At 39.1% G+C, this 13,913-nt stretch overlaps 3 protein-coding genes across 3 annotated transcripts; all 3 read left to right on the forward strand.

Moving 5' to 3' along the window:
• The first annotated feature begins 703 nt into the window (after positions 1–703).
• Positions 704–3,787, forward strand: LOC110756582 (receptor-like protein kinase THESEUS 1). Its single transcript, XM_021958019.2, has one exon. It carries the CDS (start codon positions 1,133–1,135, stop codon positions 3,638–3,640), a length of 2,508 nt encoding a protein of 835 aa, XP_021813711.1. The 5' UTR covers positions 704–1,132; the 3' UTR covers positions 3,641–3,787.
• A 1,772-nt stretch (positions 3,788–5,559) lies between these two features.
• TIP1;3 (tonoplast intrinsic protein 1;3) lies at positions 5,560–7,089 on the forward strand. The gene is made up of 3 exons (XM_021958018.2): positions 5,560–5,775; positions 6,068–6,318; positions 6,510–7,089. The coding sequence occupies exons 1-3, from the start codon at positions 5,643–5,645 to the stop codon at positions 6,882–6,884; spliced, it is 759 nt and encodes a 252-aa protein (XP_021813710.1). The 5' UTR covers positions 5,560–5,642; the 3' UTR covers positions 6,885–7,089.
• A 2,147-nt stretch (positions 7,090–9,236) lies between these two features.
• On the forward strand, positions 9,237–12,204 carry LOC110756736 (phragmoplastin interacting protein 1-like). Its single transcript, XM_021958202.2, has 4 exons — positions 9,237–9,894; positions 10,205–10,376; positions 10,827–10,873; positions 10,960–12,204. Exons 1-4 carry the CDS (start codon positions 9,341–9,343, stop codon positions 11,984–11,986), a joined length of 1,800 nt encoding a protein of 599 aa, XP_021813894.1. The 5' UTR covers positions 9,237–9,340; the 3' UTR covers positions 11,987–12,204.
• Positions 12,205–13,913: the final 1,709 nt, after the last annotated feature.

Here is a 13,913-nt window from a genome sequence, read left to right on the forward strand (position 1 = left end):
TTCAGTGTTTTTTTTCTTTGTACAGATAGATGCTCATTCAGTTTTTAAATTTACCCTTCAAGAACTGGTCTTTTTGACATTTGAATGTATGAGTTTTGGTTACCCAAGATGATGAAAACAAAATAAAATATGATGAATTTCTGACTTTCTTTTCCAACACTTAAAACAAGTTTATTAACCAAATTGTGGATTTTATATTCCCTTTTTTAAAAAATGGACAGAGGTTTTCATGCTCTCCATTGTAAACTAGAAATTTTGGGCATAGGATGAATACATTAGAAAGAGGACCACTCCTTAAATCAAATCAAGGGGAGGAGCATGTGATCATCATTAATTATTTTTTTGCCAAGATCACACTTGAACAAAATTGCCATGCTTCTGTTGAGCACCAGCTTTTTTGTGGCTTAATTTAAACTAATTTAATCAGATCACATGCAACAAATCATTATCTATTTATTTATTAATGTAGCTGCATAATAATATATTGAATCTTTAAGCCTGGTCTGGAAGCAGCAAATGGTTTGAAAATGAAAGCAGAATACAGTTGGTCAACACTCAACAGGGAATCTGCTGACTGAATTAGAGAGAAAAAAAGAAAAAGAAAAAAAAAAGAGAATCTTGTGGATGGTGCCTTAAAGTAAGGGAAGATCTAAGTTCTGGAAGAGGTTTTAATGATTTCAAGAAAGACACATCACACTTAACACATTTATGAAATTTAGACTTGAATCTGACAATATGTTAACTGTATTTTAATATTCTTTATTAGACAGTCACTGGCTAGACCTTGGAAACAGCATCTTCACTCTTTATCATCTCTTTTTTTTGGTAACAACTCACTATCATCTCTTCAACACAAACCCAAACTGCCTCTTTTTCCTCTTCCACTGAGAAAACTCTCTCTCTCTCTCTCTCTCTCTCTCTCATATTGTGTTTTTTTTCCTTCCACAGAATCCCAGCCTTATTATTGTTAATTCTTCCCCAAGTAGATTGAAGAACAGGTATGCTCTGCTTTCATTTAATTCTCAAGATGAGGTATGTGCATACACAGCATTTACATACCAAAATCAAGGCAAGGTTACAGGCTATGTCCTAGTGATATTGGTAGAAATATTTCTCATTTCTGTATACAAAAATGGGTTGTCTAAATGGGATTTCCTTGATTTGCATTGTTCTTTGTGTTTCATCAATCCCATCAGTTGTATTTGTATATGCTTCTTTTGTTCCTCAAGATCAATTCTTTATTGATTGTGGGGGAAGCAAGGCAATGGAGTTTGGGGATGGCAGGGTTTTTCAGCCTGATTCTGGGAACCCACATGTTACTTTATCTTCACAAGGCCACACTGCAGTTTCAGATCCTGAAACCAGTTTGTCAAACCACTCAAATCTCTATACTTCTGCCCAGGTTTTTAGAGAAACTTCATCTTATACCGTTAACACTAAGCAGATTGGTCGTCATTGGCTTAGATTGCATTTTTACCCTTTTGAGAACCCAAAGTTCAATTTGAAATCTGCAGTCTTCTCTGTTGTGGCTAATGGAATTACACTGCTTCATGGGTTTTCTTTTTCGAAAGTTGGCAAAACCTCTCATCTAGTGAAGGAATATGTTTTTCAAGTCGATGGAACAAGTTCTAAGAAACTGGTTCTTACATTGTCACCTTGGAATGGTTCAATTGCATTCATCAATGGGATAGAGGTTGTTTCTGTGCCTGATGGGCAATTCCCAAGTACCGAAGTAATGCCTGTTCCATTGGGGCCTGCAGTTGATGTTCCTAAACATGTCACTTTCGAGACAGCTTATAGGATAAACATGGGAGGTCAACATATAATCCCCAAGAATGACTCACTGTGGAGGACATGGGATCCAGACCATGCTTTTCTTGTCAATGCTGCTGCGGCCCGGAATGTTGCAGCCAATCCCAGCAGAATCAAATACTCTGTTGGAGTTTCAGTTGAAATTGCACCAAATTGGGTTTATGCCACAGCTCAAGAGATGGCGGATGCACAGGTCAGCAATCAGAAATTTAACATTTCATGGGCATTTGAAGTTGAGCATGGCTTCAGCTATCTTATCAGATTGCATTTTTGTGACATTGTAAGTGTAGCTCTCAATCGTTTGGTTTTCAATGTGTATATCAACCAACAATCTGCTCTAGACTCTTTTGATATCTCAAGCAGGACAATGGCATTATCAGCAGCTTACTTCATAGACTTTGTGACAAATGTTTCGATGGGCTCAAATCGGATTTTGGTGCAAGTAGGTCCTCCTATGTTAAGAGACCTCTCATCCAATGCAATCTTGAATGGTTTGGAGATTATGAAAATGAGCAATCATAGACACAGCCTTCATGGGAATCTTCCAGGGAATCATAAAATGGACACAAGATCCCCTGCAGGCAAGAAAAAGTGGATGCTGCTTGCAATTTCTTCTTCGGCAGCAGGGTTTGTAGTTTTGGTGCTCATGTCAGCTGCCTTCTATTTGTATTGGCGTAAAATCCATCAAAAGAAGCTGAAGCCTCAGTGCTCAGCCTGGATATCATTACCTAGCCATTTGGGGATTTCTGATTCAAAAGTTTCCATTTGCAGTTATGATTCCACAGCACATTCTCTTAGTTTAGGTCGTATTCTGGCTTTCTCGGAGGTTCGTGAAGCAACGAAGAACTTTGACAAGAGCTTGGTTTTGGGAGTGGGTGGATTTGGAAAGGTTTACAGGGGAGTGCTAGAAAATGGGACTGTGGTTGCAGTGAAGCGCGGAAATCCAAGGTCACAACAGGGACTTATTGAATTCAGGACAGAAATTGACATGCTATCAAAGCTCAGGCACAGGCATTTGGTTTCTCTGATAGGCTACTGTGAGGAACTCAATGAGATGATCCTTGTTTATGAGTACATGGCCAAGGGTCCTCTGCGAAAGCACTTGTATGGTTCGAATCTTTCTCCGCTTTCTTGGAAACAAAGGCTTGAAATTTGCATTGGAGCTGCAAAAGGCTTGCATTACCTTCACACAGGAGCAGCAGAGAGTATAATTCACCGTGATGTTAAAACAACCAACATACTTCTTGATGAAAGCCTCACTGCAAAAGTGGCTGATTTCGGATTGTCAAAGCTAGGCCCTACATTGGATCAAACACATGTAAGCACTGCAGTGAAGGGTAGCTTTGGTTACCTTGATCCGGATTACTATCGTCGACAGCAGCTCACAGAGAAGTCAGATGTGTATTCCTTTGGAGTAGTTCTGTTAGAGGTCTTATGTGCTAGGCCTCCTATAAACCCTGCCCTCCCTAGAGAACAGGTTAATATAGCAGAATGGGTTATGAGTTGGCAAAAGAAGGGAAGACTAGAAAAGATTATAGACCCCCATCTTGGAGGACATGTCAATCTTGAATCTCTTAGAAAATTTGGTGAAACAGCAGAGAAGTGCCTGGCTGAATATGGAGTTGATAGGCCAACAATGGGAGATGTTCTGTGGAATTTGGAGTATGTTCTTCAACTACAAGAGGCTTCTATGCAAACTGTTTCATCTGAGAACAGTGCAAATTACATCCCATACATGCCAGAATGGCTCCCCCAAATGAGTGATCAAGAATCTGATGCAACATCAAGTGCTGTGTTTTCTGAGTTGTTGGATCCAAGGGGAAGATAAAATTATCAAAGGGGGTGAGCTATGATCACACACATACTTGTACCAATATTGTTTTTTTTTCCTTCTCACTTTGTTTCATGATTTATATTATATTATTGTTTGCAGATCAAAATGCACACGAAATATGAAGATTCCCTATTTGATTGATTTCCTATTTTCAGTTTACCTTTTTGTTTTTTATGAGTGTGTTGGGCCTGTGTTATGATCCAACAACTTGAAGGCCAACACTAAGTCCATATCTTAGGCCACTTCCAGCAGAGCCCGAAGGCAAGGGCTGGGGGCCTACTGTAGCCCAAAAACTGATTCCAGCAGGAGGGGTTGGCCCGGGCAAGCTGTGGGGGCCACGAGCCTGGGCTGGCCCGAAGGGGGAGGGGGCCCGAGCTGTTGCCTGCGGGCTGGATGACGTCAGCGCGCTACAGTGCAGCCAACATCTCTCTGCCAAGTGTCGCGTTCTGGGCTCTCCGATCAGAATTTTTCCTCCAATCTAACGGCAGCCAATTTTTGTGCAATAAAAAATTGAAAAAAAATTGAAATTTTTATATTTTTATAAATAAAAAACCCAAAAATTTTGTAATTTTTTTTTCTACAAATACCTACCAAAACTTTTCACTTTCAACACCAAATCCTCATATATTTTCTTCTAATTATACTATTATTCACTTTTTACTCAAGTATTGACAAGTACGAACCCAAAAATTTTATCCGAAAATATTGTCCAAATTAATTGTTTAGGTAAACAAATTTGTGAAAAAACAAAAAATTGAATAGTACTTGCCCTTTGCCCGGGCAACTGCTGGAAGTGGAACTTACTTTTTACAAGGCTGACACTATTCATGTGAATAGTGTCAGCCTTAGCCCCCCCTTGCCATGGCAAGAGTTTGACTGCTGGAAGTGCCCTTAGTTCAACCAAACTAAGTTTAAATTTAAATGGGCTAGAAAGATAAAGTTATATCATTTTAGAAGTGAGAGAAACGCAGACGTCGGTTAGGTCATTTGACTTAAATAGCGTGTTTGGTCCCTTACACTCGTGTTTGATCTCTCCCTTTATATTAGACTAGTTTAGAATATCGAACAAGAAAAACGTGAGAGAAAGAGTTTGCAAAAAGATAAACTTCAATCATACAAATGATATGATGCAAAATGATCCACATGATAAAACAAATCCTCCACTTTGGCTTAGCATCCAAGAATTGGTCGGTCCAATTATAACAAAGAAATTGATGTACCTCCTTTGTCGGCACACAAAATATTAGTTTGGAACGTTGTAATTAATAAGCAATTTATTTTTCCTACTTTTTCCCCAAAAAGAATTTTCTCATATTTAGTGGAACTAATAATGTTGATGGACCCTCTAATAATATAATAATATGAGACTCAACTCAACATTAAAATAATTAACAACATAATTAAGAATCTAATAAACATTATTTTTCTATACATACGACACATCACCGATTGAAACAATTCGGTCGTTGCGGGACCATGACGACGCAAGTTTTAATGCAGGGACCCACCGACCCGCTACGAAAACGACACTCGTTTTGAATATTCAAACGTCGGTTCGTCCCACTCCGAGAACTCGCCGGCCATTTCGCGCTCGCGCCACATAACCATTACACAATCATCAAGCGGGGTCCGCCACGTCACTTGGACGGCGATCCTAAATCTCCTCGGGCCAGTCTTTTTGCCGATTCAGCCGTAATGAAATTTCATCACCACCACAAACGTGGGAGAGCCGTACCTGGACGAACGACACGTCGCATTCAGGAGCTGTAAAGCGACCGACATGTGGCATCGAGAAAAACCCGCTCCAGTCTTGTCGCTCACTGGCCCTACAGATTTACTACATCTTTTTTTACCGCTGACCGGCTAGACCCGTTCCATAGCCGTTATTTCAGGTATTTATAGGGCAAATCCCACACTTGTAAAGTAAGCAGTCGACAGTGGAAGCTAAGAGCTACACAGAGAAACAAAAAGGATTTGAAAGAGGAATTTGAAGAAAATGCCAATCAATAGAATTGCAGTTGGGACGCCAGGAGAGGCAAGCCACCCTGATGCCATAAGGGCTGCCTTTGCTGAGTTTTTCTCTATGCTCATCTTTGTTTTTGCTGGGGAAGGCTCTGGCATGGCTTTCAGTAAGATCCTTCAATTTCACAATTTCAATATATCTGTCTACAAAATTGTTGTTACTTACCATGATATACATTGTTCATTCATTTTTTGACGACTTGACTGTTCAAGGTTGTCGATCGTAATCTCTTTTCACATTAATTTGAATTGGTTTATACTTTCTATACGTATGTGTGATACGCGAAAGATAAATGTTAGCTTGATATATGCATTTTTCAAAGTATGTGATTATCTAACCTTTTTTTTTTGCTTTCTAATTAAATCGGCTAATCAAGGGAAGTTAATTAATTTTGGCAGACAAGCTAACTAACAACGGGTCAACCACACCGTCTGGGCTTGTAGCTGCATCATTGGCACACGCTTTTGCACTTTTTGTTGCTGTCTCAGTGGGTGCAAACATTTCCGGGGGTCATGTAAATCCTGCTGTCACATTTGGTGCATTCATTGGTGGCAACATAACTCTGTTGAGAGGCATTTTGTATTGGATTGCACAGTTGCTTGGATCAGTTGTTGCTTGCTTGCTACTCAAGTTTGCCACCGGTGGATGGGTAAGTAATTAACTTGTTGGTCAACATGAGCGCGAACACGTGATGCTAGCACATCTACATCAATGACCGTGGTAGCATTACGTGCTCACACACGATTGACTGATGGTAGCATAATTCTTGTTGTCCAAGATAATTTGTTGATCTTACATGTTCCTAACTTGACGTTTCGATTATTCATTTAACCCCTGCAGGAAACAGCAGCATTCTCTCTGTCGTCTGGTGTGTCAGTGTGGAATGCTCTAGTGTTTGAGATTGTGATGACCTTCGGCTTGGTCTACACAGTGTATGCCACAGCAGTTGATCCAAAGAAGGGCAATGTAGGCATTGTTGCACCTATCGCAATTGGTTTGATTGTCGGTGCCAACATTTTGGCTGGGGGTGCGTTTGATGGTGCATCCATGAACCCAGCAGTGTCGTTTGGGCCTGCTGTGGTCAGCTGGTCATGGACTCACCACTGGGTCTATTGGGCTGGCCCATTGATTGGTGCTGCCATTGCAGCTCTTGTCTATGACAACATCTTCATTGGTGATGGGGCCCACGAACCACTACCCAACAATGATTTTTAGAAAGTTGTCATTGCTTGGTTAAAGATTTAAGGATGCAATTGTTTGTTCAACTGAAGGGGCTCATGGGAATTGAATGATCAAGTCATATTTCATGTACTTTTGTTGTAGGTTTTACTTTTACTAGTGTTTTGTTTGTGAGGAGAGTAGAACTCAGCTAGTTGGTTTGTCTTTTCTAATCTTTGGAAATGCATTGTTCGTTTTATAATCTTCTGCTTCAAATTGATCTGCTATCATTTACTTTTACACTGGGAAAACAAAAACACGGGTTGTGGTGGCCGATCGATGAAAAACATGTTTAAAAGATGAAAATATGTTAAGAACCACAAGTTTCAAAACATCTATGGGAAGTAAATCCTTAGACCCATGTGAAGAAGTTTTGTACACAACTCATTAATATCTTTTGCTTCTTCCAGAAACACAAGGGAACACTTGTTTTGCATCCTTTCCATGGTTTGCTCAAACTCTTTGGCCTCTCCCCAAGCAATTATCACTTGATGCTGCTGTGATTAGTGGCTCCACTGTAACTAGATCCCTTCTTACGCATCCTTTCTCATTCTCTTGATTTGTAAATCCTTCTAACTTAACTACTTTCAGATGAGCCAATATTTTATGGCTTTTGACTTCTCCCTTTCTAACTTAAACCCCAAAAAAACAGAAAAAAAGAGAGGATAGAGTTGTGCTTGCCAATGCCATGCAGTAGCTTTTAGGATCATTCTGCACATCATTAACATAGTATAAAACCACATAATTGTATAGTTTTATAAAACCACATAATTGTATAGTTTTGGAACTAAGAGAAGGGTAAATTGCAACAAACTTAATGGGACTTGTAAATTCCCAACTATTAGTCTACTCTATTATTCGTGTTTGTGTTTCTTGAAAGGAAACCAATAAGACATTGGAAATTTGTGCTTGGAGAATATTGTTCAGGAATAAGGAAGGCTAAAAGTTACTCTTGGTTCTTGTAGTTTGGCACTTCAACCACTTTTAATCTTGTAGTCTCAATTCCGTCAATTTTGACCATGTACGTAGTTTCATATTTGTAGCAATTCGAGGACACGTTAGTATTCCCATCAATTTCTTTGACAGTGCAAAGGGCAATTTGATCAACCCAAAACCCTTTAGCGTAAAAGCTTGTATGAAACTCTCCCCATTTCATATTGGGGCTTGAAATTGACTATTTGGGTTTAGGGTTCTTCAAAAATTGGGATTAGTGGTTGAATTTCGAGCCCAAATATGAAGTGGGGAGAGTTTCAAATGACCTTTTACGCTCAAGAGTTTTAGGTTGACGAAATTGCCTCTTGCATAGTTAAAGAAATTGACAAGAATACTAGCTTGTCCTTGAATTGCTACAAATACAAAACTACAATGACAAAATTGACGGAATTGAAACTACTAGGTCGTGGAAGTGTCAAACTACATGAATCAAAAGTGACAGGCAAAATTGTGTGATACTTCGGACAAAATGATTGTTTAACCTTTTGGTTTATTTACCAACATGGTAGGCACATCTTTTCTAAAAGTATAATAAAATGAAGTTGTTATTGGTACGCCAACAAATTTATTACGAACACTTCCTCCTTTATAAAAAAGATAAGACAAAAAAAAAAAATTATGATGAGTTTTTCGAAGTGCCCATAGCAATTCCTTAACAAAAATAAGAACCTAACTAAGACAATTTTTGTTAAGCGTCCACATTCTCAGGTTCTTATTTTAAGCGTATAGCCGCTCAGCACTGCGAAAAATAATTTGACAGGGAAAAAAAAAAAATCAAAACAATTTGACGGGGAAAATGAAGTCTTATGTTAAGCGTATAGCTGCTCGGCTATACTATTTATAGAAAAACCACCCCAGTAAAGCCGTGCGGCTATACTCTTCTTCTTATAAAAATTATCCCGAGTATAGCCACGCGGCTATAGTATTTTTTTTATAATAAAAAAGGGGAGTATCCCGTGCGGCTATACTCTTTTTATTAAAAAAACACTAGGTATCGCCGCGCGGCTTTACGATTTATTAAAAAAATAGGGACCGCCTGGCGCTTAGCGCCCACTTGGCCACGTGTCAAAAAGATATAGCCGGGCAGCTATACTATTTTTTTATACTAAAAACAGTAGTATAGCCGAACGGCTATAATAAAAAAAACCAAGAGTATAGCCGCCCGGCTATACTATTTATTGATAAAAAAAAAAAGAGGGCTCCGCATTTTCAGGCTCAAAATGTCAAGCCCAGGGCCAAGCACCGAACCACCCCTCCGAATCCTCCATAGGCTTCGGCCCAAAATAAATCTCTAAGCATGCACCAGTACGACGTCGTTCAATCGACTACGCTTGCCTCCGTTTTCTATACGAACCAAAACCTCAGGCCAAAACCTTAGGCTTTGGCGGCTTTGGCCCTTGCCTTCTCATTCTCTTCAGAGAGTTCTTCAGTAAAAGCCATCATTTCGAAAGAGTGCAGAGATGGTTTTGTCAAACAGAAGGCTGAAGCAAAAGCTAAGAGAAACACTAGCTCAATCCTTAGCAGAATCGGTAGCTAAAGCCGACCCGCAAACTGATGGGTCAGAAAACCCAGACCCGAATTCGGAGCCCCAGTCGCTGAAAGTGCTCCTGGACTCTGCAACCCAGAAACCCAGATTGTCCAAGCGAGAGAAACGTAGAAAGCTCCTTGCTTTGCGAGGTTCAGAGGCGGTGAGTGGGAGTGGCACTGGTGGCAATTTTGAGGAAAACAAGGGCGAGGAAGATAAAAGGGAAGTTGAGTCGGAGGATTTGGGGGATGAGAAAAAGGAGGAGAAGAAAAAGAAGAAGAGGAAGAGAGATGAGGAGGAAAACAATGGAGTTTTGAGTTCAGAGGAAAATGAGGTTGTGAAGGAGGCTAAAAAGCCAAAGAAAAAGAATAAGACGAAGAAGAAGAATAAGAAGAGAAAGAAGGAGGCAAAGAATGAGGAAGAGAAAAAGGATGGTGAGCTTGGGAGTGAGGAGCAAAGTGTCAAAGAGACAAATAATAACAGTGATAGGTAATTTTAGACGATACCCCTTGTGCTCAAATTGAATTTGTGCTTTTTTTTTTGTCAACTTTGTTTTGATTATGATATTGTTTAATTAGAATTTTTAGTTTAATTTTTGTTGTTTTGGTAAGTTCAGTTTCTCTGTTCCTATATTTTACCTCAACACTTGAACCACTAGTGTTTAGAAAGTGTTTAGTAGAAGATCAGTTGATTTTGTATGGGAGGAAATATAGATTGATCGGAAGATATCTGCTTTCTATGTGAAAATGTGTTCTATAGTTTTTGCCTCATTCTTTATGTGTTCTGTCATTTTGTTTAGGCAAACGAATGGGGATGTTCCTACAAAAGTTTATGTTGGAGGCATTCCTTATTACTCGACCGAGGACGATATTCGAAGTTACTTTGAAAGCTGTGGCACAATAACTGAAGTTGATTGTCTGAGGTTTCCTGACAGTGGGAAGTTTAGAGGAATTGCTATTATTAGCTTTAAGGTAAGAAATTTTGTAAATTATTTTCTGCATTTAATTTGGGCAAAATTAGAAAGCTGTGTATTTAAGTCCTTGCTAATGTAACTTAGAATTGAATTTCTCTTCACAAATCTTACAAGCAAAGTCTTGTGGTGGTGATGGTGAGCTGCCAAATTCTCCTGGCTCCTCCACTTTGGATATGACTGGTCAATATGTTTTTGAAAAAATCTTAAAAGTCAGTTAGTTGTATTCTTAGTGATGACACTAAGTAGCTGATCTGCCTAAATTCAGTTAAATAAGTTTTCTAGAATATTAGAAGTTTTATGGCCTAATCTGTGGTAGAAATAATAGCATCACACAACCTCTGAATCAATTTATGCTAATCTTTTGTTTTCGATTATTAATAAATATAAGTTCATGCTGAATACAAGATTGTTTATCGTTTCTCATCTCAACATTCTAATGTTTCTACAGACAGAAGCTGCTGCTAAACGAGCCTTGGCTCTTGATGGAGCTGAAATGTGAGTTTGGTTCTCATTGGTTATTCAATTTGTTGTAGAATTGACCAATTCTCACGTGATTCTAATGGAACTTGTTATTGTCTCAGGGGTGAACTATTTCTGAAAATCCAGCCTTACAAGGCAACTCGAGCCAATAAAGTATCTGATTTTGCCCCACAAATTGTGGAGGGGTACAATAGAATCTATGTTGGAAATTTGTCGTGGGATATTACTGAGGATGATCTGAAGAAACTTTTTTCAGATTGCAAGATATCATCTATACATTTTGGTATGGATAAGGAAACAGGGGAATTCCGAGGTTATGCTCATTTGAATTTCTCTGATAGTCTCTCGCTGACGCTGGCATTGAAGTTAGATCAGAAGGTTGTATGTGGAAGACCTGTCAAGATAAGCTGTGCAGTACCTCTGAAAAGAGCAGGGACCCCTTCAAATTCTGCACCTACAAATTCAAGTACTCATTCAATATCAGTAGCCCCAACCACAGGTGCCAATTCGATACCAGTAGCTATAACTACAGATACAGGAGCTGATAATACTGAGTTGAGTACCGTCAGTGGTAAGATTAAGAGAAGGACATGCTACCAGTGTGGTGAAAAGGGACATCTCTCATCCGCTTGTCCAATGGCATCAACTACGTTTTCAAGTACCCATTCAATTGCTGTAACTACAACTACAAGTGCCGATTCGATACCAGTAGCTACAACTACAGATACAGGGGCTGATGATATTGGGTTGAGTGCCGTCAGTGGTAAGATTAAGAGAAGGACATGCTACCAGTGTGGTGAAAAGGGGCATCTCTCATCCGCTTGTCCAATCACAGCAACTACGTTTTCAAGTACCCATTCAATATCCATAGCTACAACTATAAGTACTGATTCAATACCAGTTGCTGCAACTACAAGTACCAATTCGATACCAGTAGCTACAACTACAAGTACCAATTCGATACCAGTAGCTACAACTACAGGAGCTGATAATGGTGGGTTGAGTGCCATCAGTGGTAAGATTAAGAGAAGGACGTGCTACGAGTGCGGTGAAAAGGGTCATATTTCTTCAGCTTGTCCAAAGAAGCAATCTGCTGATAACAATGCAAGCATGCAGGCAGTGTCCTAAGTTTTCCTGTTAACTATATGTAGGAAAAACATATTATCCTTCTCATCAAACTATTATTTTTTCAAATAGGCTGAAAAGCCAAAGATTGCAGCTTAGTTTGAGGCAAAGATTTGTAGTACTGAGATGTTTCTTTCTTATTGATAAAGCAAATTTTGATTCTTGCTTAAACTCTCCTTGTCAAAAGGAACAATTAAGTGTTTTCATGTACTTTTGTTGTAGGTTTTACGAGTGTTTTGCTTTGGTTTTATGTTGTAAGAGGACAGTAGAGCTCGGCTAGTTGGTTTGTCCTTCCAAATCATTTGAAATGCCTTGTTTGTTTTGTAATCTTCTGCTTGAAATCGATCTGCTATCATTTACTTGAATAGTGGGAAAATAAAAATATGGGTGGGTGTGGCAGATTGAAAAAACAAAAAACATGTATAAAAGATGCAAATATATTAAGAACCACAAATTTCAAAATATGTATGGGAATTTGGGTTGGTCTAAGAAGCAAATTATAGCAAATCTTTAGACCAATGTGAGCAACAGCTCATTAATATCTTGTTCCAAAAACACGAGGGAACTCTTGCTTTGCATCCTTTCCGTTCCATGGTTGCTCAAACTCTTTGGCCTCTCCCCAAGCAATTCTCATTTGATGCTGTTATGATTAGTGGCTCCACTCCACTGTAACTAAGGGGGGTGTATTCAATTGGGATTTTAAAAGATTATTTTGAGATGAATAAGTCATGTGGTATTCAATTAAGACTTTTAAATAATCTAAACAAGTCTTGTGGTATTCCATTAAGATTATTAGGATTTTTAAATGAGGGTGTCGAAATCTAGCGGTATTCAATCAAGACTTTAAATAAGTAACAAAAAGTCTTATGGTATTCAAAACTGTGCTAATTTCAAAGGATTTTTTAAAATGTGAGATTGTGTGAGATTTTTTAGCATGAGGTATAAATACCAAGCTCTATCTCAAATCCCATCCTAACCCATCAGACTTTTCACGTGAGATTTTAAAAAAAAAAAATTATTTCCTCACCTTGACCTCCACCCAAACGGTTGGGCACTGGTTATAAACCATGGCAACCAAACCACCACTAACGACCACTGGGTATAAAAAAATGTTCTTTCCTCACCTTCCCTCACATGAAGACCAAACCACCTTCAAAACAAGAGCTACCAGCTGTTGGGTTATAAGCTTCTAACATGTGGGCCTTCACACATCTATATGACAAAGCTGGATGGCTGGGCAAAAATTGCCCACCATCTGTTCGACACAAACACCCAAAGGGTGTAGCTTTTGTTTAGATTAGTTACTAGAAAGTTGTTAATAGAATACTTGTTGTGGAAGAGCTTGGCATTCAAATGCAACTCGTGTATTTGGGATGGTGGTGGTGTGGACCCAAATGCGATGGTGATGCAAGCAAAGGCTTGGTTGGCTGAATATCAGCAAATAAGGGATGACTTGGTCTCCAATATCCCACGCTCAGCTCCAAAAAGATGGGTAGCTCCAAGAGATGACTTTGTTAAGATTAATGTGGGTGGCGCTTGGAAAGCTGAGGATCGTAATGGAGGTCTAGGAGTGGTGGTACGGGATGAGTGGGGAACCTTCATTGCAGCTTGTGTGCGGCCAGTTAAGAAGGCTAGGTGTCCTGAGCAAATCCAGGCGCTGGCTCTCTTAGCTGGGATGCAATTGAGTTTCAATGATATTTTGTTTCAAGATTGTACCCCTACTTGAGTTTTCAATGAAATTTCATCTTTTATCAACAACAAAAATAGATTTTGATACAAATAAATGATTTTAACAGAGGTGAGAACCAAAAGCATTGAAATTGTTGGCATTGATCGATGTGATGTACTGATAAATAGTTTACTTGAAAAATCCATACAAAAGTGGAATGCAACTCCACATACCACAATACACAAATGAGAGTGTGTGTGG

The sequence above is a fragment of the Prunus avium genome, chromosome 2, assembly GCF_965620075.1.
Source record: "Prunus avium chromosome 2, drPruAviu1.hap1.1, whole genome shotgun sequence".
NCBI lineage: Eukaryota > Viridiplantae > Streptophyta > Magnoliopsida > Rosales > Rosaceae > Prunus > Prunus avium.